Consider the following 23,568-nt stretch of genomic DNA (forward strand, 5'->3'; position numbering starts at 1 on the left):
TTTTACAAAACTGAGATATATACATCACATGAAAGCTGAATAAATAAGCTTTCTGTTGATGTATGGTTTGCTAGGATAGGACAATATTTGGTCGAGATACATCTATTTGAAAACCTGAAATCTAATGGTGCAAAAAAATCAAAATACTGAGAAAATCAGCTTTAAAGTTGTCCAAATTAAGTTCTTAACAATGCATATTACTAATCAAAAATTACATTTGGATAGGTTTACAGTAGGAATTTTACAAAAAATCTTCATGGAACATGATCTTTACTTAATTTCCTAATGATTTTTGACATAAAAGAAAAATCTATAATTTTGACCCATACAGTGTATTTTTGGCTATTGCTACAAATATACCCCAGCGACTTAAGACTGGTTTTGTGGTCCAGGGTCACATATAGTCTTTTAATATATTAACAATGTAGAGACTACAATATATAAATTATGAATAAACTATAAACTAATAGTTCGTTAATGTTTTGTAAGTATTTTATTAGTGTATACTAGCTATTTTTATTAATTTGGTCACAAAAATATTTGCAAAAATATGCACTTTTTAATTTTTTTTTTTTTATTAAGACAGTAATACAAGAATTTTGGTTACCGAGAAGAGTTTTGTTGGGTTTTCTTTTTTAACAAGTGTAAATAAAATCTGTACAACTTTTATACTTTATCTATCTTTAGTTTTAATTTTTTTCAATGTAAAAATCTTAAAAAACTGTATTTTATTTTGCAGTACGTGTTTCGGATTAACAACGCAACTTCAGAAAGCTGTGTGACGACACATGAAGTTTTGGCTACAGCAGTGACTGTCATCCTCAAACAAACTGCAGACTTCAACACCTGCAACAAACTCCTCAAGGTGACAAAACTGTTCAGTTAGGATGACTACAATCTACTCTCTTTGCACAGCAGATGGCGCTGTTGTCTTTATTTTCTATCCTTTTGATTCACTTTGGAATTGTGGTTCATTGTAAGGAAGTTATGAAGAATTGTTGGGTTATTCCAAAAAATGATCATGATATGACTGTCCACACCCAAATAATAATAATTTGTTTAATCCAATATCACTGGACCTTCCTCAGTGTATTCAATTTAAAAAAAGACATGGCATCCCCTTAAAGTCTTACATAACCACTTCTAAAGAAACATGTATTCAATTCGATGTACTCACCTCGTCTCATAAAAACTTGGAATCTCCTTAAAAATATTTACGTAACCACTTCCAAGTACACATTTTCTTGAAATTCAGTTCTCATAGCTTTCTTAGAACTAGGTTTAAGGGAGTTTGCTTTTACATAAACAGATAACAAAATACTGGTTTGACGTTGGCTGGTATCAGAGATCATGTCGAAGTGTGGTGGAATAATAAGTCTGTTGTTTCAGCAATGCAGTTAACTTTCACTTTGCTTTTATACTATACATTTAAAGCATTCATGTTATATGGTATACGTTCATTTTAATATTATAATTTTTATTTGAAACATTTTATTTATATTTAGATTTCATGTTACAATACTGTTCAAAATTTTGGGGTCTTTTTTTTAATAAATACATTAATGCTTTTATTCAGCAAGGATGCATTAAATTAATCAAAAGTGACAGTATAGACATTTATAATGTTACAAAATAATTCTATTTCAAATAAATGCTGTTATTTTGAACTTTCCTAAAAAAATGTTTCTTGAGCATAAAAATAAGCACATAAGGACACTTCACAAACTTAAGTGTTGGCATCACAGAAATAAATTATATTTGAAAATTTCATTTTAAATAAAATAAAGATCACTTTGATTTACATATTTATAAGACCCCAGTCTTTTGAACGGAAATGTTTGTAGTATCTGTAATCTGTATCAAGTCCTTTTTCTTTTTCTCTTGTATTACAGTATTCCTGGTTCTTCTTTGAGACCATGGCCAAGTCAATGGCACAATATCTCCAGGATGGTAACAGAATGAAGGTTAGTAAAATTCAATCACATGATTTTCACTTTAAAGCTATTTTTAATCTAAGAAGAATCCATAGGGCGTTCCTGTCTACTTTCTTCTCGTAGTAATCATCTTTAGTAAAAACATATAATTAAACATACAGTAGCTGGGTGTAAATAGTCCTGGGCTGTTGAGCAGGATGTTGTTTTCCACTTTTTGGCATTTGTACAGAGAATGCAGTTAACTTCCTCATTCTTCAAAGGTGTGCAAGATCAAGGTATCTGGGAAGAAACACACCCTTAAACTTATAAACAAAGAACAGTCTCTTTACCGTTGACACAGAGTTGTCTTTTGCATGTACAGTGTGTGTTTAACAGTTTCAACTTTTTGTTGGCCCATTCCAAACATGTTCAGACCTATTTGACATGCCATTGGATCCTATTTGCATAACTGAAACCATGACTAATGTGTCATGTAAAGACGGGCACGATAGATTACATGACACGCAAGAAAACTGTTTTCTCATTTGTTAAAAGTAGACTTCCGTGGGGTTTAGAATATCTGAAATCAGATAAAATCCTGCTTTACTTACAAACGACTATTTCCTATAACCACTGCAACTGTGTAGGATTCATAGCATTGCTATGTGACAGTTAATGTTGTGTAACCACCGACTGTACATTTCCTGCAGATGCCACGAGCACAGAGGTTTCCAGAATCATTCCACCAAGCGCTGCAGTCCCTGTTGTTGTCAATCATGCCTCACATCACTATACGCTACGTCGAGATCCCAGAGGAGGCCCGCTGTGTCAACTTTAGCCTGGCCTGCTTCATTAAGGTCAGGCCTAGAGCTGTGGTGTTTTAATAAGATCAGGCCTATTATTTAAAGTCAGAAGGTCACCCTACACTTTTAAAAATAAAGGTTCTTTTTTGGTTTCATAAACAGCCATGGAACCTTTCAAGTGCAGAAAAGGTTCTTTAGATTTTTGAAATGTTCTTCAAACGGGTTCTTTTGAGAACTGTTCACTGAAAGGTTCTTTGGGGAACCAAAAATGGTTCTTCTATGGCATCACTGCAAAAACACCCTTTTAGAATCTTTATTTTTAAGAGTGCATTAGAATGATTTCTGAAGGATCGTGTTACCTAACTTAGTGGATCTAGATTATTAATGCTTTAAAGTTTTAAATAAGAAAAGTTTGGGGTCAGTACATTTTTATTTTCTCAATACTGTGATTTTATTTTTATAATGTTACTAAAGATTTGTGTTTTTTAAATAAATACTGTTTATAACATTTATAAAATCTCGCTGACCTCAAACTTTTGTTGTGTGAATATGTCTATCAGTTGATATGAAGTACATGAAAATCACAGCAAATGTAATGTTTTTTTTCCATGTTTTCTTTGACCACATATTAGGTCATCGATATGCATCAGCATTGAACATCTTATCTTTTGCTGTTTGTGCAACTGGAAGCCAGACATGTCAGAGCAGCAGAATTTGTTTAATAATTTATTTAAAAAATGATTCACTTTATTTTAAGTTTAATTGTTTAAACTGCATTGTCATTGTCACTTTAACCTTTAATCATATCTTTTAAGCCATTCACACTAATAATTAAACTAAAGTGATAACATTTTATAGAATAGGCAAATGAAGCGGATTAATCTTTTTTTTACGATAAGGAAATACTGATATTAACGTTCACATCTCCTAAAGCAATTACTCAACTATTATATCTAAAAGTAGCTTTTATAGCCATAACATTTGGGCTTGGTTACCATAAGAGTGTGTTATGGTATGAAAGGTTTTTTGTAGTTTAAGCCAAGCTAGATTTGATTGAGTGTCTGGCCAACATCAAAGACTTTGAAGCAAAGTTAAACCTTCTCCTCTTTCTCCTTACTGTCCCTGACAATAGAGTTTAACCACACAAATTTGATTGTTCATATATAATATATCTAAAGTTTTATTGCAGCTCATTCATTTATTTTTTTTATTCATTTATTTTACACATGAACTAATTTTAAGGCATTGTTCTGACTGAAACTCTCCCTCTGCACAGCGCTGCCTTACGTTCATGAACCGAGGATTTGCTTTCAGTTTGATAAATGACTACATGTGTGGCTTCAGCCTGAAAGATCCAAAGGTAGGCAAAATAATTCAACTGCAGTACATGGTCAAAGCAATGCTACTTACATTTATTCAGTTTGTTATTAAAGGATTAGTTCACTTTCAGAATAACAATTTCTTGATAATTTAATCACCCCCATTTCATCCAAGATGTTGTCTTTCTTTCGTCAGTTGAAAAGAAATTGCAGTTTTTCAGAAAAAACATTCCATGATTTTTCTCCATATAGTGGACTTCAATGGTGGCCAACGAATTGAAGGTCCAAATTGCAGTTTCAGTGCAACTTGAAAGGACTCTACATGATTCCAGTCGAGCAACAAGGGTTTTATCTGGAAAAACGATCTGTCATTTTCTAAAAAAAAAATAATAATTTATATACTTTTTAACCACAAATGCAGCATTTGTGGTTTAAAAAAAGTATATACTTTTTTTGTTGTTGTTGTAGAAAATGACTATCGTTCCACTAGATAAGACCTTTATTCCTCAGCTGGGATCACGCAAAGCCCTATGAAGCTGCATGGAAACTGCAGTTTGGACCTTCAACCCACTGGCCGTCATTGAAGTCCACTGTGCCACAGCCGTTTGAAGGAAAAATAGTCAGCAGAGTTAATTTTGAGAAAAACCAAGTGAAAGTTTTCTAAAGATTCCAAGAAATGTTGCATATTTTCCTCAGATTTTTTCTTAATAAAAATTACTATATTAAAAATCCAGTATAGCTATTTTTATAGTATCTTTGTTATTAAAAAGTAAGAACAAAGATACAAATAAACAGTAGTTCCATCTTTTCTTTTAATGTTTGATTAACATTGAGACAGATCTATATTGAGACCTACTGTAATGCATGGATCTAATATAATGTTACACATCAGATTTTGCCCAAACCACTTAACTAAACATTGATGTGGGACATAACAGATTATGTTTGTGTGAATTTTGCCAAGATATTTCACAATAATATATATTTTTTTAGGGAGATTGCACACTATGCACACATTTTTGAAATGTCAGTCAGCGCAATCGTTTTGTTTTCATCAGCATGGGTTTGAAAATCATATTTCACTGGTTTGGCCATGTCATCAAAAATTCAATATAATTATTTACAAAGATTGAATACTGCGCTTTGCAACAATAGACCTACAACTTGGTGAGGAGCAGCAGCAGCAGTCGTCCAGAAGTGAGCAGAGAAAAAGGTTCTCCACTCAGAAAACGTACAAATAAAGATCATTTTAGATGTTTAATTACTATTTGGAGCATTGGGATCACTAGACTTAATAAACTGTTTTTATGAAAACGTTTCACTTCTCTTGCCTGTAGCTCAAAATTAGATTCTGAGCATTCTGACACATATTTTGCCCGACACATATTTAATCTCTGAAAGAATTTATTAAGAATGCCTGTTTGCTTTTTGCGTTTTCCTATGGTACAATGGTACAATGCTTTCAGTTTTTTTTTTAATTTCACTTTCTTCATGTAATACATAGGAAGTGATTTTTTTTTCTTTATTTTTGTCTTTATTTAGATTGTCCTCCCTGTGAGGTCTTTCATAACAGACATTCAGATAATGGATGAAGTATGACTCATAGTTTTTTGAAGAATAGCTTCTTTATTCTTATTTTCTGTGCTGTTGATATCACAGAGTTGTTTTATTGTGGAATATCCTATCATAACATCATACATGACTTATTTTGTCTCTTAACTTTAAGTCCCACAGCCTATCTAGACTGTCCTTGGAACAAACTAAACTCATGCTTTGAAAGGGCACAAATTTTGTATTTTCAATAGTACTGAATATCTGATTAAACCTCACATTTTAGTGGAAATTACGCTAAACACTAAATGAGCACTAAAGGTCAAAAGTATATTTGTGCATACAAATTTTAGATTTTAAAATTTGTTCAATTGATTTATTTGTAGTTTCATAAAACTTTTTTTAGGCAGTTTGTTTGAGAGTTTTTTTTACACCATAATGCACTGTAAAAATGAAGGTTATTAATCATAAGAAATTTTCTTTTTAGTATCACTTGATATTGGATGTTTAATTGTGATTGCTGATTTCCATCTACGTTTACATTTAGATAATCTTAGTTGGCCCTAAAGTGAAGTATTACAATAATTTAATGTAATAAACACTGATAAATGTAACCTTCATTCATACTATACATTGTAATGTTGTAACTATTGATTGTAACTAAGTGTTTTCACATTTATTCCTCATTTCTCAGCAATAACATAAAACGAAGTGTTATACTGTCATATCAGCCAGGATTTTTATGTTCTACTTCGTAATTTGTAATTAACTTTTCTTAATAACATGTTTTGCTGATCTCTGAAGTAAATCAAGACATAAATGTTGCTTGTCAGAACTTGCACAGATATGCTTTTGCAATAAATCTGATTTATTATCTCTGTTCCTACAACCCGTATCTACATCTTCAAACCAGCTTCTCCAGCATCTCACTCATCATTTTCTTGTGCAATGTTTACAGGTGCTTACAGAGATGAAGTTTGATTTTCTCATGACGGTGTGCAACCACGAGCACTACATTCCTCTAAACCTGCCAATGGCGTTCGGCCGAACCAAGTTGCAGCGAGTCCAGGGTAGGTCTTTCCACCCTTCACCCACTTTGCCAATGCTTTCCTTGCCCCCATCCTTCCCATCCATCCCAGTCTAACAACTTCACCACTTTAAAATCTGCTAGCAGCACCATTCCTTATGTCATGTAACTTGAACCTGAAAACCCAGCTACAAAGGGATTAGTCACGAAATGGGGCGTGATGACACTCAAGCTTAACAATGAATTTTGGCACAAATCAGAATGTTTTTTCCTAAACACTGGAGTTGACAAGGTCAGTTATGACATATTTAATGGCTGACATGAGTTTATTGGTTTCACTATTTGTAATTAGAAAGTAATAAAACTGTCTCTGTTTACTCAAAGTGAGTGAGTGTCTCACCATAAACCTCAAATGAGGTTTAGACAATATGAGCATCTCACTCTTTTCAATGAGACACACAATTAGCATACTACTTATATGTGCAGTATAAATTATTTACACTGTGCACAGTATGTACACTTCCTTTTCAGTGTTTAACATCAGTTTATTTATTTAATTATTTTTTGAAAGAAGAATGGGATGCATTTATTTGATCAAAATACGGTAAAAATTGTAACATTGTGAAATATGTGACCCTGGACCACAAAACCAGTCTTAAGTAGCGCCGTTATATTTGTAGCAATGTCCAACAACACATTGTATGGGTCAAATTTATGGATTTTTCTTTTATGTCAAAATCATTAGGATATGAAGTAAAGATCATGTTCCATGAAGATATTTTGTAAATTTCCTACTGTAAATATATCAAAACCTACTTTTGATTAGTAATGTGCATTGCTAAGAACTCAATTTAGACAACTTTAAAGGTGATTTTCTTAATATTTTAATATTTTTGCACCTCAGATTCCAGATTTTTAAATAGCTGTATCTAAGCCAAATATTTAAATATCCTAACATACCATCCATCAATAGAAAGCTTATTTATGTGTAAATCAATATAAATTTAAAGAAATTTATTGGTTTTGTGATCCAGGGTCACATATTATTACTATTATTAATTGTAAATAACTGGTTTCTATGTTTGTGTATTTCAAAAAGTGATTTATTCCTGTGATAGCAAAACTGAATTTCCAGCAGTTCCCAGTTAATTTTCAATAGAAACAAAAATGCTGCAGGTGTTAGAACAAGGGCGGTGCCGGATGTTCGCTAATGAGTGTTAACTCTCGGTCGCACCTAGTTTCTAACAGCACAAACCACAAAAGATAACATTTTCACAGCTGATGCATATCATTGATCAATCAGAGAAGACGTTGTTCTCATACAAACATTGCATTTAGCTGTTATGTAGTCGAAATGGATGTTTCTGCAGTATATTAAACTAATATATACTGTATTAGGGATGCAATGATAGGATTTATTTATTTTTTGGCTGATACGATTTTAACAAACAATTATTGGTCGATACCAATATTGGTCAATTGCATAAAGCAGTGCTTAATAACGAAGAAATAATAAAAAATTTGATCGTTCACTCCGAGCAGAAACAGTATTTAAACATTTCTGTTGCTGCGTCCCTCTGTATTATTATAGGTTTGAGCAGGAAGAAAATACCAATTAATAACGTTATTTTTACAACTTTTTAAAACACATGAAGAGGGTTTTGGTCATAGCCAACACAGCATCATCTTTTCTAGATTTTGACCAAAATGCATTTATTTGATCTAAAGTACAGCAAAAACAGTAAAAATCAGAAATATTATTTTATTTTACAAAATATTTTCAAATGTAATTTAATCCTGTGATTTCAAAGTTGAATTTTTAGCATCAAGTCACATGATCCTTTAGAAATCATTCTGATTTGCTGCTCAAAAGCATGCATTATTATATTATTGTGTTGAAAACAGCTACAGTAAGTAGATTTTTTTCAGGTTTGTGTGATGAATAGAAAGCTCAGAAAAACAGCATTTATCTGAAATAGAACTCTTGTAACATTTTAAATGTCTTTATCATCACTTTTGATCAATTTAAAGCATCCTTGCTAAATACAATTATAAATTTCCTTCCAATAAATACATTTTACTGGCTTAAGGCTTTTAAATGATCTAGTCAATAATGTTACAAAAGCTTTTAATTTCTGATAAATGCTAATCTTTGGATCTTTCTACTTATCTACTTAAGAATCCTAAAAAAAAGTACTCAAGTGTTTTAAATATTGATAATAATATAATAATAAATGTTTGAACAGCAAATCAACATATTAGAATGATTTTTTTAGAAGGATCATGTGACACTGAAGACTGGATACTGAAAATGTAGCTTTGATTAAAGGAATAAATTACATTTTAAAATATATTCAAATATAAAACAGTTATTATAAATGGTAAAAAATATTTCAAAATTTTACTGGTTTAATTTAAAAATTTTAATGTTTTTTAAAGAGAATTCTTTAAAAAACATTAAAAATCAGACTGTTCACAAACTTTTGACTGGTAGTGTAGACACACATATTTTTATATTATTTGTATACACACCTTTCAAAAGTTTGAGCTCAAAGAGAAAAAAAAAGCCAATTATTTTGATCGACGTGCAGGAAAAACTGTGATATTGTAAAATATTATTAGTTAATTTAAATAGTATTTGAATGTTTTAAAATGTAATTTATTCCTATGATAAATTTTCAGCATCATTACTTCAGTCTTCAGTGTCACATGATCCTTCAGAAATCATCTTATGTGCTGATATTCTTTTCTTAGTATTAATTTTGAAAATACTAGTTTTTGTGTAATATTTTTGCAGAAATAATGCAATTTTATCAGGGCTCAGCATTTATTTTGAACATTTTGAAATGCCTTAACGAACACTTTTGATCGATTTAATGCATCCTTAATAAATAAATAGGAATTTCTTAAAAACAAATTGCTGAATTAAATGTTCAACAATGTAGCGTAAGTGATTATCATTACATAATGCATAATTAACCATTTAAAAATGAATGAAATTAATTAAATAAGTAAAAGGAAGTATGTAGTGTATATACTGTGTGCAGTATTCATTAGTAAGCACTATTCCATTTCAAACACAGCCACACACCCTCACAGCCTCACTCCCACCACTGACAATAGCAATCCTGCATGATTGCTTCCTTTATTCATTATTTCAGATTTTATTTCGTATGCGGCGGAGTGTTTCGGTGTCGTAGGTAGGTGATGCCGACCAATGCCGACGCAAGCGCACTTCCACTCGCTAGATAATCGTCCTGATAACCCCACTAATTGCCTTGCTGTGCTCCTGCGTCACTCATCAATCACTGTCTAACACTTCAGGTTTAGTCCCTTGCTTTTTCTGTCACCAAGCATTGCATATTTGCTTCGCTCTGATGAAATTCAATGACTAATTGTCTATTGTGAGAGGATTTCTGGGATGATTTTAACGCCACAGAAATGTAAAGGGCAGCGTCTTATGCTACTGTACCTGAGATGTTTGTTGCTGTAACAAAGCATATTTGTCTGTCTTGTCCTGTCCTCACTTGCCCTTTGTAACTCTGTGATACTATACATGCAGAGTGAGTGCGGAAACATCTTGTGTGCACTTGTCGTAATCTGATTTTTATTAATATTGTTGTACTTGGAAATGTGAGGAAATGTGGTGTTCTGTTTTCAATTCAGATTACAGGGAATACAAAAGCAATCATTCAGCCAAAAATGCAGATTTTTCAAAACTCTTCATCATTTACTTACCTTCATGTTTTTCCAAAAACAGATTCTTGTGTGGAACAACAAAAAAAAAGTAATTAAGTAGCATTTTTCCATTCATTAGGGTTCACAGTGCCCTAAGCTCCAAACATGACAGAAAACCACGTTAAAACGCTGTAGATGTAGTTCATATGATAAGTACTGACATTCAAAGGTTTAGGGATTCAAACTAAATCTTTTATGCTCACCAAGGTTGCATTATTTTTTTATAGCATTAATATTATTGCAATTTAAAGTAACTGTTTTCTACGTGTATATACACTACCAGTCAAAAGTTTTGACATACTTCCATATTTTCTTTGATGGGGAAGTGTGACCAAACTTTTGACTGGTAGTGTATATTAAAATACAATTCATTCATTTAATAAAAGCTGAATTTTCAGCATCATTACTTCAGTCTTCAGTGTCACATTATCCTTCAGAAATGATTCCAATATCCTGATTTTATGCTCAAAATCATTTCTTCTTAATAATGTTCAAATGTTGTTATTAATTAAGAACATTTTTTAATAGATTTTTTTTATACCATTATAAATGTCTGTACTGTCATGTCTGATTAATTTAATACATATTTCTTTTCAAAAAAGATCTTTGTCTGAGAAAAAGACTTCTTCGTAGTTCCCTTCGCTGAGGCTGATTCATGGAATCACTGATTTGAACTCTGATTCATTTAGTCCGGTTAAAAAAAGAACTGGTTAAAAAAAGAATAGTTTGTTTACTGACCCACTTTCCACTGTGTGATGATTCTTCAAATATTCTTCTATTGTGTTCCACTAAATGAACGAACGGCATGCGTGTCTAAACCAACATGAGGGTGAGTAAAAATGGACAGAATTTTCAATTGTACGTGAACAACTACGTCATTAGGAGAAAAACTTGTCATCAGCATATTAGTATTATTCCTAAAGACAGCTATTTAGAGTTGTATGACCTATTTTCAGTGAAAAAAAGCACAAGGTTTTTCTGTCACTCTTTGGTTTCTGTTTCTATTATTGTTTGATGTCTGGAATGCAGTGAAGTCTGCTTTCAGAAAGTATTTGAAAGTAGTCAGCCATCAAACCCTAAACACTGTCTTTTCATTTGGATGCCTTTCACTACCACAAATGCCAGTGACTTAACACAGGAGCGTTACCTGTTACACCTGTATGTTAAGCACCATTTGCATATATGCATCTTTAAAAGTATTGCGTCTTTAGGATGCATGAAATAAAAGTGTTGCTTGTCTAATTAAAAGGCCACACATTTGTAATACTGTAATGTAAAGCTTTACCAATACTAGTATGGAACATAGTTGACCCTTAAATTATATGTTTCAGATCAGAGTTTGGAGTACAGCCTCACTGAGGATTATTGCAAAAACCATTTCCTGGTGGGTCTGCTTCTGCGGGAGGTTGCTGATGGACTCCAGGGCTGCCCAGAGATCAGACAGCTGGCTGTGGCAGCACTCAAAAACCTCATGATCAAACACGCCATGGACGACAGATACAATGCTTTTAAAGTAAGTTACGTAATTGTACAAACATATGTATTGTTTTGTTTTAGAGAGGGTAATCCAATTGCTGTCCCTCCTACTGCTGAACAGACAGGTGTCATTAACCTTTGTCCACAGAAGACAGATTGCTGTTTTGCATGTGCAACTTTACATAACTGTTACGTTAATAACGTTAATGTAAGTCTCTATGAGTTTTTTGTTTCGCACTGTTGGTTTAATTAGTAGTGTTTACTAAAGCAAGCATCACTATTAGTATTGCTTATACATGTGGTTAGGAATTTAAAAACAAACCCTTAAAGCGATACTCCACCCAACAATACAGTTAGGGAAAAAAAAATTTTGATCCACTTCTGATTTTGTAAATTTGCCCACTGACAAAGGACTAATGTAGGTTTATTTTAACCGTGAGAGACAGAATGACAACAACAAAAATCCAGAAAAACGCATTCCAAAAAATTGATGAATTGATTTTTATTTTATTGAGTGAAATAGTTTTTGATCCCCTATCAATCAGCAAAATTTCTGGCTTCCAGGTGTCTTTTATACAAGTAACAACCTGAGATTAGGAGCACTCCCTTAAATAGAGTGCTCCTAATCTCAGCTTGTTGCCTGTATAAAAGACACCTGTCCACAGAAGCAATCAATCAATCAGATTCCATACTCTCCACCATGGCAAAGACCAAGGAGATGTCCAAGGATGTCAGGGACAAGATTGCAGACCTACACAAGGCTGGAATGGGCTACAAGACCATCGCCAGGCAGCTTGGTGAGAAGGTGACAACAGTTGGTGCGATTATTCACAAATGGAAGAAACACAAAATAACTGTTAGTCTCCCTCGGTCTGGGGCTCCATGCAAGATCTCACCTCGTAGAGTTTCAATGATCGTGAGAACGGTGCGGAATCAACCCAGAACTACACAGGAGGATCTTGTCAATGATCTCAAGGCAGCTGAGACCAAAGTCACCAAGAAAACAATTGGTAATACTAGGGCTGCAACTAACGATTATTTTAATAAGCGATTAATCTGTCGATTATTTTTCCGATTAATCGATGAATCGGATAAAAAAAAAAAGGCATTCATTTCCAACCCTTTATTCAAAAACAGAACTAAAATCTTTAGAAAGTGCACGAACATGTTGCTCCTTGAGCTGTTATAATAATAACAAAATAAAATAAAAATGGACTAACACAAAAAACATACACATGTATGCTTTAGGGTAGAGCAGGGCACAAACTAACGGGTTAATTGTAACACACGTGGTTTAAATATTTCCACACATGCTAGCATAACCAAATTTACTGTATTTACTAGTTGCCATAGCAACACTATGCAGAGAAAAAAGAGCGCCAAAATTCAAAAGCCTTTTAAAGATATCGCTGAATATTTATTTTACCATAGTAAAAGTACATTTCTGGCTGAAGTAAACTTTTCATTTCAGTTTTTGGTATTCATTCAAAATTAGACAAATCTGCTATTATTTTAATCTCCAATTTGTTATTTATCAGTTTAGATAAATCAGTTTATTAATGCTTTGCAAACCAGCAGAAAACCTGTATTATATTCCAGTCGCGCAGATGGGAAACGTTGTAACACTGTGTTACAATATGCCCCGCTGTTATTAAACTATATGCTATTCTATGACATTAGCGATGCGATTTACACTATTACACTTTTATGGATTTTGATAAGAAACCACAAGAAACAGGTGAATAAAGGCTGACAATCAATGTTTAATGTTCAGTAGTTATTATTTCAAGAAATGTAAAGCATTTTGGCTGGTTTATGTGTCTCGTGTTCTATGAGAGCTGTGAGTGAAGAGAGGAGAGTGTTCTTCTAAATGTCTAAATGTGTTTCATCTATTAGTCCACATTGTTTTGAACTACTGTACAGCTGTGTGTTGCGATCAGGACCGTTCCAAGCATTGTTGCGCTGTGTTCATTGTCAAACTCCAAAATTCGATTATTTTTAATAATAAAAAAAAAAAAGTCATTACTTTATTTGAAAAAGTTAACACATGTATTTTATTGACAAAATATTTTAGTTTGTTGTGTACATTTTTTTTTTCATTCGATTAGATAACATTTAAAGCTGTCATATGGGCGTGTTACAACGTGGCCCTCACATGTTACAATGTTACCCCACCTACGGGGCATGTTGTCACGCTTCACTTCCTTTCTTTTGAGGTAAATAATGAAAAACGTACACACTGTAAATATGAAACAAATCGATATATTTGTACTAGACAAGTGTGAAAATAATGTGGATAAAAACTGTACTCTGAACCCCACGTGGATTTACATAAACCGCGAAATTCAAAAAGTGTTAGGTTGTGCCCCGCTCTCCTCTACATCTGCCAAATATATAGACTTTTTTTTAATATAAACTAACTAAATAAACTATAAAAATACTACCCGTCAAAACAGCGGTTTGCTGTGGTGTACATGATGCATTTCCCATCAAGAAGCCTCTCAAATTAAATTCCTCAGTGCGCATTAAAAAAGTCATGTGAACATTAGTTTCTTATTTATTTGGTTCCTTGGTTAACTTTGAGGAAGTTATTTAACAGTTATTTATTTATTTTTGTTAAGAAATTAATCATTCTATGTTTAATATAGACTAAGTGAGCTTGTCCTACTGTTTTGTTGTTGTCCATTCATTCAATTGACGCTAATTCGAAAGTAAAAGTAAAATGCTTACGGACATTTACAAGCTTTTAAAAGCGAAGAAAAGCGTGGAAACGAGAGAAAACTATCCCTCAACCTTTTCCCGCGGTGATATACCGGTACACCGTGTTGTCACACATCATTTAACCGGTGGGGAAATTTCCTCACAGTCGCATCCCTACTGCTCGCCATTTTTGGATGGAAACACTGCTTATGAGGCGCCGAACTCTGCAAGCATCAGTGCGCGAGAGAGACCGAGTGTGTCCACTCCGCTCCGCGCTCAATTTTTGTGTGGTTTGGTGTTTGAACCCTACTTTAAGGGGCATTTTAAGGCTCACAGAGATTAATTATTTTCCAAAAAAGCAGTTTGTGTTCCTCTGATGAAAGAAAGTCGAATATCTCTGGGACAGCATGAGGGTGAATACATGATGAGAGGTTTTTTCATTGTTGGGTGTAGTGTACCTTTAACCTGCATATAAAATGACAGACATAAATGATGCATCAAATCATGCAGCTAGTTGAGGAGAGGTGTGCTATTACTTTTCTAAGCCAAAAAAATTTGCTAGTTTTGTCTGGAAGCAATTAAACTAACTCACATAAAAGTGTCTGACAAGGTCAAACCTAATTTATTTGGATGTTTTGTGCATTCAAATCTCATGGTAATAAATTAAATATTAAATTCAATTAAGATATTTACCAAGTAAAAGTATTAATATATGAAATTATACTAAGCATTAAGCACTTTCTGTACATCATGCACAAGGATGCAGGAGATTATTTGAGCTGACCTGAAAGCATATGCAGGTCGATGTTATTAAAATGTGTGATATTTGCATTTTATCTTTTATTAAGGATGGTGGCCGACAACAATGCAAAGACCGTTGTCACCCTAGTAAATTACTGCTGCACACTGTGTTTGCATTCATCCCAGGCAGACATCTGTCTGTTATGCAAATGCCAGACTAAATGAGTCCAGATCTAAGTTCCAGATCGTTGGCACAGACATGACTCTGGAGCTCCTGCTGCAATCGCATTTCTTAAGCCACTATGATCGGTTTGTTCTAAACAACATATATTTTTAACATTGTGAGTCAGCTACTACTGGTGCCAGACCCTCTAGGAATAATTTCCAGAAGACAATGAACATCAGTAGCTAATATGCTTTAGTTTTGAGTAGATTCTGTATGTAACACGCTTAACTGTATGGATAGCATTACAAAAATGACTGACATTGATTTTGTTAAAACATGGGATGGGTCATTCCAGGAATAATTCCTGGAAGTCTCAGGAGTTCAGTCTTCAGTCTAGTTTTATTTAAGTGATGCTTGCTAAGGCCAAGGTTAGGGATTTTACTGTAGTTCTGTGACCATTTTCTAATTTCAAATGTGATTCATTTAAGTGAACACTGTAAAACCCGAAAACTTCTGAATATTTTTCTGTGTTTTTTTACATTTTCATTATTATTATTATTATTATTGTTATAGATTTCTATTTAGTTTTTTTTGTTAGTATTTTAGTATATTTACTGCTTCAGTTTAAATATAGTTAAGTTATTGAATGCCATATTTTCAAAAATGTCTAATTATTTTTGGACAGGAGCCTGACAAAAAAGCTTATTCGAAAGAAAAATCTCAGACAGACTTACAGGTTTTTGCATCTAAAGTTTTTATTTATATTTAGTTTTATTACAGCTTTATTTGAGGTAACAAAAAATTATTTCAAGTCGTTTTTCTAGTTAACAGTATCAACACTGATAGAGATTTGGGTTGTTTGGACCGGTAAGTAACAGCCCATAACACTCTATCAACCATTTAGCTACGACCACCAGAATGTTTTACTGTGTGATATAACATAATTGTTTGAATTATTGAAGCATAAATGAAATATGCACATAAACAACATTAGCTGCATTCATAGGCTAGTGACTGTTCTTTCTGCTATGTTGTGTCATAATCATTGGTTTCCTTTCAACTTATGACAGAACCAGCAGGCCCGCATTTGTCTGCTGTACCTGCCACTCTTTGAGCTGCTGTACCAGAACCTGAGTCATATGAACAGCCCGGGGCAACTCTGCAGAAATGGCCTCGGCCTCATGGTAAACATCCATTTCTCGCTTATCTGGGATCTACAATGACTCAGTGTTCAGTGAAATCAATATTTTATGAAATGCATATTGCTTAATTGATTGAAACTCCATTAAAACTTCATAAATGTCAGTCCAAAAAGATAAGACAAATCAGAGGTATTATAAAACATTAACAGGTGTTAGTTGATATTCCATTGTTATCTTAACAGAAACAGACTGTGGAGTGGAAAACAACTCCACTCTCATTCGACTCTCAAATGTCCATCTGATACCTCTCAAAGGGATATTTTGCATGATGTTATTTTAGTTTAATCTGAATCCATCCAAAAATACATCTGCTGTCTTAGAGTTTACAGATGGACCAGTTATTTTCCTCATTCTAGCTGTTTTCTAGACAGCATTGTGAGTTTATTGTGGGTGTGCGTGCGTGTGTCGTTTCAGTATTTACTAATTCGGTTTACTTTTGCACTGTTGTAACTGGAGACGTGCGAGTGCTACATTTAAATACCATGTCCTAGTGTCAATGTTAACTTTGCAAGTTTTTGATCAGCAGTCGGATAAGCACTTCCTGTTTTTCCATGTTCCTTTAGTACCGGGATGATTTGTCAGTGGACAGCCGCAGAAGCAGCACAATCGTTGATAAGGAACCTAGTGAGTATCAACATTTGTTGGCAGCAGGAGTTGCAAGTGACAGACACTCATTGTACAGTATGTGTACATTTGTCTGTGTTTGTGTGTTTCACAGCCAGTGTTATCACCCAGAATGGACATGTGAGGAAAGGGGAGTCCAGAGGATCTATGTATGGAGATCCTGGCACTCCAGACATCAATGAGGTGAAACAGAAACAGCTAATGATATTACATTGTTAGTTTTTAGGGAAATTAACTCTTTATATATACACTACCGATCAAAAATGAATACATTTATTTACCAAGAATGCATTAAAGTGACAGTGAATACAAAAATTGAAGTGATGCTGAAAATTCAGCTTTGCCATTACAGGATTAAAGTAGATTTTAAAATATATTAAAAGGATAGTTCACCCAAAATGAAAATTCTCTCATTAATTGCTCACCCTCATGTCGTTCCAAACCCGTAAGACCTTCATTTATCTATGGAATACAAATTAAGATATTTTGATGAAATCCGAAAGCTTTCTGACCCTTCAGAGACAGCAATGCTACTACCATGTTCAAGGTCCAAAAAGGTTGTAAGGAAATCATTAAAATAGTCCATGTGACATCTGTGGTTCGACCTTAAAGGGTTACTTCACCCAGAAATGAAAATTAGCCCATTATTTACTCACCCTCCAGGCATCCTAAGTGTAAATGACTTAACAAATCCAATTGGAGTTATATTAAAAATTATCCTGGCATTATCCTGGCAATGGGTGGGTGTTTCTCTTCATCAGTCCAAAACAAGTCCAGTAAAGTGCATCCATCCACAAAAAGTGCCTCATTTGGCTCCGGGGGGTGAATAATTTTTTAAGCAAAATATCCATATTTAAAATCGTAAAAATTACTTTTAATCTGCTCAGAAGCAGCGGATGATGTATGACGTCAGCGGTGTACGTGCGCTGCTCAGAACTGATGCACACAGATGTGAACACAGCACCAGTTATGAATTAGATGGATAAAACAAGGATTTGTAAAGAAAAATGATGGAGGATTTCGATATAAGCCAAGATGAGACTGGTTTTCCCTTGCTAAAGTAAGCAGCTTTGCTTCCTTTGCTCCTGTAAACAAACTTTGTTTTGTGCGAGACTCACCGGCGCATGCGCAACGTCATCTGTCTGGAAGGGCTTCTGTGTACGAGCAGTTGGCACAAGCTAGATTACAGTGATTATTGTGTTCAAAATATTTATATTTTTCTTACAAAAATGCATCAAATCGCTAGAGGAGGCTTTTATTCACCTCCCGGAGGTGTGAGGCACTTTTTATTATGGATGGATGCACTTTATTGGACTTGTTTCATACTGATGAAGAGAAACACCCACCTATGCAATTCTAAAGCTTGGAAATGCCAGGATAATTTTTAATATAACTCTGATTGGATCCATCTGAAAGAAGGAAGTCGTATATACCTAGGATGCCTGGAAAGTGAGTAAATAATAGGCTAAATTTCATTTTTAGGTGAACTAACCCTTTAATTTCATGAAGCTACGAGAATACCTTTTGTGCTCAAAGAGAACCAAAAGATCAACTTCATTCAACAATTTCTTCTCATTCATGAGAGAATGGTTGAACCACTGATGTCATATGTACTATTTTAATGATGTCCTTACTACCTTTCTGGGCCTTGAAGGTGTCAGTTGTGTTGCTGTCTATGCAGGGTCAGAAAGCTCTCAGATTTCATCAAAACACTTAATTTGTGTTCCGGAGATGAACGAAGGTTTAGAACGACATGAGGATGAATAAATAATGACAGAATTTATATTTTTGGCTGACCTATCCCTTTAATTATGCAGTAACATGCTTTAACAAACACAACTTACGTTATTATTAGTGGTGGGCATAGATAAATTTTTTAATCTAGATTAATCTCACTGTAATCTTGGAATTAATCTAGATTAATCTAGATTAAAATGGCTAATTTGAATTCTGCCGAAGGCATTCAGAAGATGTGTGCTACCCAAATAATGACTAAAAGTAAGTCTTTGAGAACGGGTTTCTCAAGCCAGGTGGCGCATTAGACCAGGGGCTCATCTCCTGTTTCCAAAATGCATCACAAACTGCTTGACAATTGCATTTACAACACAATTAACTATACAAACTTGTGTAGCCAGCTATTCCTACACTGGATGTACTTCTGCGTAAAAGGCTGCGTGACGTGCGCGTTGCAGTTAAATACACAGACACGCACGGGCATGGATATCTGCGTGCATAGTCTTCGGTTAAACTGCGTTGCTTTTAGAAGCGTCAATTCATTTGTTGCATATAGTGTAATGTCTTTATTTCGGGATTATCAAAGCAAACCCGGCGGCTTCATAGCTGCATCCATGTTAGCCCATCTCGTTTGATGTGGTAATTTCACAGTAGGCATACACACAGGTTCGAAGACTCGTTCTCACCCCCTACAGTGCAATTCGGCTAGGTATACATCCGCGCTAAAATATCAAGGTGAAAGTCATCATAGCTTGCGTAGTATAGACCCAGCTCCCAACCCAACTTTGAGAATAGATTAACAGCAATATTTTTTTTATCGCCCGATAAGAGTCTCACGTTAACGCAGCACGTTAACGCCGATAACGGCCCACCACTAGATATTGTCCTATAAATTTCACAAGTAATGCAGTACTCATGCAAAAAAAAAGAAAATAAATAGTTTTTGTTATGTTTCCCCAACAATGCAGGTTGCATTATTTAACATCAAACAAATCATGCATAATTTTTACATTTTCTTTTCTCCACTTATGCTCAGTTACACAGGCGCGGTTCCACTATGAGCAATGTACCTGCCGCTGCCCGTTTGGGGCAATATGAGATCAGAGGGCTGCTTTTGTGTTTCCTGCATATTGTAAGAACTTTGTCAGATGGTAAGCACTCTTTACCCTTTTCTTATCATCATAAAACTGCATCAGATTTATACTCTTTATACGATTGTAGCTTTACTTTCCTATCAACTTTAATCTTTTAGCCAAAGGCTCTCTTCTCCAACATACTTTGGGTTAGTGGTTTTTCAAAACTACCAGAAACCACCAAGAATTTTCTTTGCAACCAGCCAGGCAACCAACTAACCCCCTAAAAACCACCCCAACAACCCCAAAGCGATGCCTTAGACACCACTCAGACCAGAGATGGGCACTCGAGTTAGTGACTCGGACTTGGAGTCGCATTATTATAGACTTCAGATTTGACTTGAACCTTGACTCGACCTGAAATGACTCCAGACTTGATTTGACTTGAGGAAAAGCATTTGTGAATATTTTCAATGCAGCTCCAGTCTGTTATGCTTAAATACTTAATGTATATAATATATATAATTGATACTGAAAAGGCGAAGCCGTAACAGCACCACTAGAAAGCAGCGCTATACACGCTAGTATTTTTAATCTAAAGCCAAACGCGCTTTATTCAAGCCCTTTCAGCTCCATGCTGTTTCTCTTACTCTCCAAGCATGCGCCAGCGCCAAGTTTAAGAGTTGCAGATTACGAGGTTATTTTAACAACGACAGAAAAACAGTGAGCAGCAAAATTACAGATTACAAATCTGCTGGTTACCTTTCTTTTCTGCACAAGATGAGAACGCTTGATTATTGTATATATATATTTTAGCAGATAATGCTTTTACGTAAGATGTTCAAATAGTATCGATTTCAGGAGGGAACACTGAACAAAAACAGTATTTTTTGTCACATGGCCTCACATGTATCTGAATGTAAAAATACAATACATGTAAAAATGTATTTAATTTTTTTGTCCGGACCTCTGCTTGGAAGAAAATATTAGAGGCTGTGCCTGTTGGAACTTTAATTGAATACCCCTGACTTATATAAACAAACAAATACTTTATTTGTATGGTTTTGTAATATCTGTCACATATTTCCTTATGTGTCATGGTAGATAGGACTCTTATTATAGAATTTTGATTACATGGTAATGGATTAAAACAGTAAAGTACATTAACTTTACATCTTAACACCTCCTTAAAAAAATACTTAAAAAAACAGATCATAGATCATATATTTTGTCTATAGGTTAAAGACTTGTGAACATCTCTGACGAGAAGCACACTATCAACCACATGTTGCATACTGAATATGCAGAACAGGGCAGGTTGTGACCTGGGGTGGCAGCTGTTGTTGATCTTTAAATGAGGGGTAATTAAATTCTATGGAAATCAGTTGAATGTACAATGGAATTCTGTGGGTGCACACCAAAATTCTTATGACAGGTATCACTTTAAGCAAGGATTTATCGCCCCTGCTTTGGCTTTTCCAGCACCACACGCTGTAGATGTCTTCCACATCAGCTTGCCGGCTGAATTTCTTGAATGTCCTGAATGTCTTCTCTTTTCTAACATAGCACAAGAGTATTGCTCTTTATTGAGGTTCTTACTTGAGACATTTGTACTGTATGAAAGTAATTTAAATCAAAACCAAAACCAATGAGAAATCCATCCCAGTAATCTATGAAAACATTCATTCTTCTCACAATTTTTGATTACTGGTCAAAGAGCGTGGGAACCCTGTGGATCGGTCGTTTGTGTGTCAAGAACTGAATGTCACTGTGAACAGGAAGAGTTGAGCTACTGTATATTGCATCAGTGCTTCTGTTTCTATCTAACTTAATCTCTTTCTGTAGACACTCTGATGGCCTACTGGTCTAAAGTCAATCCACAAGACATCATGAACTTCCTCAGTTTGCTCGAGTGAGTGACATTTCCCATGAGGTGTTGTACTTGTTTGACGAGTGTTGGTCTAATTATTTATGTGCATCTGAATCTTGTGTAACTCCACAATGAGAAAGTAAAACATTGAAACGTATTTCTTTTGTTTTTGTGTTTTAAAGAAGTTTCTTATGCTTAACAAGGTCACATTTATTTCAGCAAAAATACAGTAAAACAGTTATATTGTTTTCTATTTTAATATATTTTATTTCTGTGATGACAAAGCAAAATTTTCAGCAGCCATTACGTTAGTCTTCAGTGTCACATGATTGTTCAGAAATCATTCTAATATGCTGATTTGCTGCTCAAGAAACATTATTATTAATGTTGAAAACAATATTTTTGTATGAACAGTGATACATTGTTCAGGGTTCTTTAATAAATAGAAAGTTAACCAGAACAGCATTTATTTGAAATGTACATATTTTTGTAACAATTCAAAAGTCTTACTTTTGCTGTCTCTTTTAATTAATTTATATTAAGCATATTTGCTAAATAAAAGTGAATTTTGTCATCGCTAAGAATGCAGCACACAGTTGTGTTGCTTTGAAGGATTACTTCTCTCCGAAATTTTAATTTCCTGATAATTTACTCACCCCCATGTCATCCAAGATGTTCATGTCTTTCTTTCTACAGGTTTTTGAGGAAAACATTCTAGGATTGTTCTCCATATGGTGTTCTTTAGTGGGCATCAGTGGCTTGAAGATGCAAATTGCAGTTTCAATGCACCTTCAAAGAGCTCTACACAATCCCAGCCTAGGAATAAAGGTCTTCTCTAGCAAAACGATCGGCCATTTTCTAAAAAAATCTAAATATGTATATACTTTTTAACCATAAATGCTCGTTTTGCACTAGCTCTGCAAGATCTGCAACAGTGTTCTTACGGGGTTCGGAAAAGTTTTGCCCCTATTTAGTTTTTTATAATAGAAAATTAAGAATTGAATGAAAATACATTTATTGTACAAAAGTGTGATTTCATAGCAGCTGTTTAAATACAGATACAAAATACAGGTTATAAGCATTTTGGGTTTCTTTTCACAATATTCTTGGCTCTGTATTACATAGCCTCAATAACCTTTGCAAAAATAAAAAAATATACAGACTTTTATGTGCGCACCAGAAACCATTAAACTTAGCATATAGGACAATGCACACTGAGCCTCCTATTGTGCCATCAGCTCATTTCGCGGTGTGGTTTCTTGGCTGCCACAAAGTATGTGTTAAAGAGACCTAAGGCCATTAAATACGGCATACTGCCCTAACCAAAACCAAATTTTAAACACTTTTTACAGTACCAGTCTTTTTATAGACCCTTGAACTTAGCAAATTTTATGTCATCAGCCCATTCTGGGTCATGGTTTCTGCTTCACAGAGGATGTATTAAATTGGACATTATGCCTTGATATTAGAGGTACTACCATGAGAAAAGCCAAGTAGATCCCTGTTAATTCATGTGTATCCATGCTCTCGTTTTAGTCATAGTAAGATGGCAGTGATGCACGGAAATAGGTTATATAAAACTAGAAACTGTAATGCGTAAAAATTCCCATTAGCATGTGAATAGTTTCTCA

The 23,568-nt window shown here is 34.3% G+C and overlaps 1 protein-coding gene across 1 annotated transcript in view; it reads left to right on the forward strand.

Annotated features, from left to right (window-relative positions):
- Positions 1-23,568, forward strand: part of dock11 (dedicator of cytokinesis 11) — a 97,481-nt gene that overhangs the window by 34,064 nt on the left and 39,849 nt on the right. Inside the window, exons 26-36 of the mRNA XM_073836362.1 lie at positions 740-865; positions 1,893-1,964; positions 2,624-2,770; positions 3,993-4,076; positions 6,545-6,656; positions 11,683-11,864; positions 16,505-16,618; positions 17,200-17,264; positions 17,359-17,443; positions 20,031-20,145; positions 21,913-21,979. Coding sequence (XP_073692463.1) covers positions 740-865; positions 1,893-1,964; positions 2,624-2,770; positions 3,993-4,076; positions 6,545-6,656; positions 11,683-11,864; positions 16,505-16,618; positions 17,200-17,264; positions 17,359-17,443; positions 20,031-20,145; positions 21,913-21,979 — 1,169 coding nt within the window. The remainder of the gene's footprint in view (positions 1-739; positions 866-1,892; positions 1,965-2,623; positions 2,771-3,992; positions 4,077-6,544; positions 6,657-11,682; positions 11,865-16,504; positions 16,619-17,199; positions 17,265-17,358; positions 17,444-20,030; positions 20,146-21,912; positions 21,980-23,568) is intronic.

Source organism: Garra rufa, chromosome 3 (assembly GCF_049309525.1).
Source record: "Garra rufa chromosome 3, GarRuf1.0, whole genome shotgun sequence".
Classification (NCBI taxonomy): Eukaryota; Metazoa; Chordata; class Actinopteri; order Cypriniformes; family Cyprinidae; genus Garra; species Garra rufa.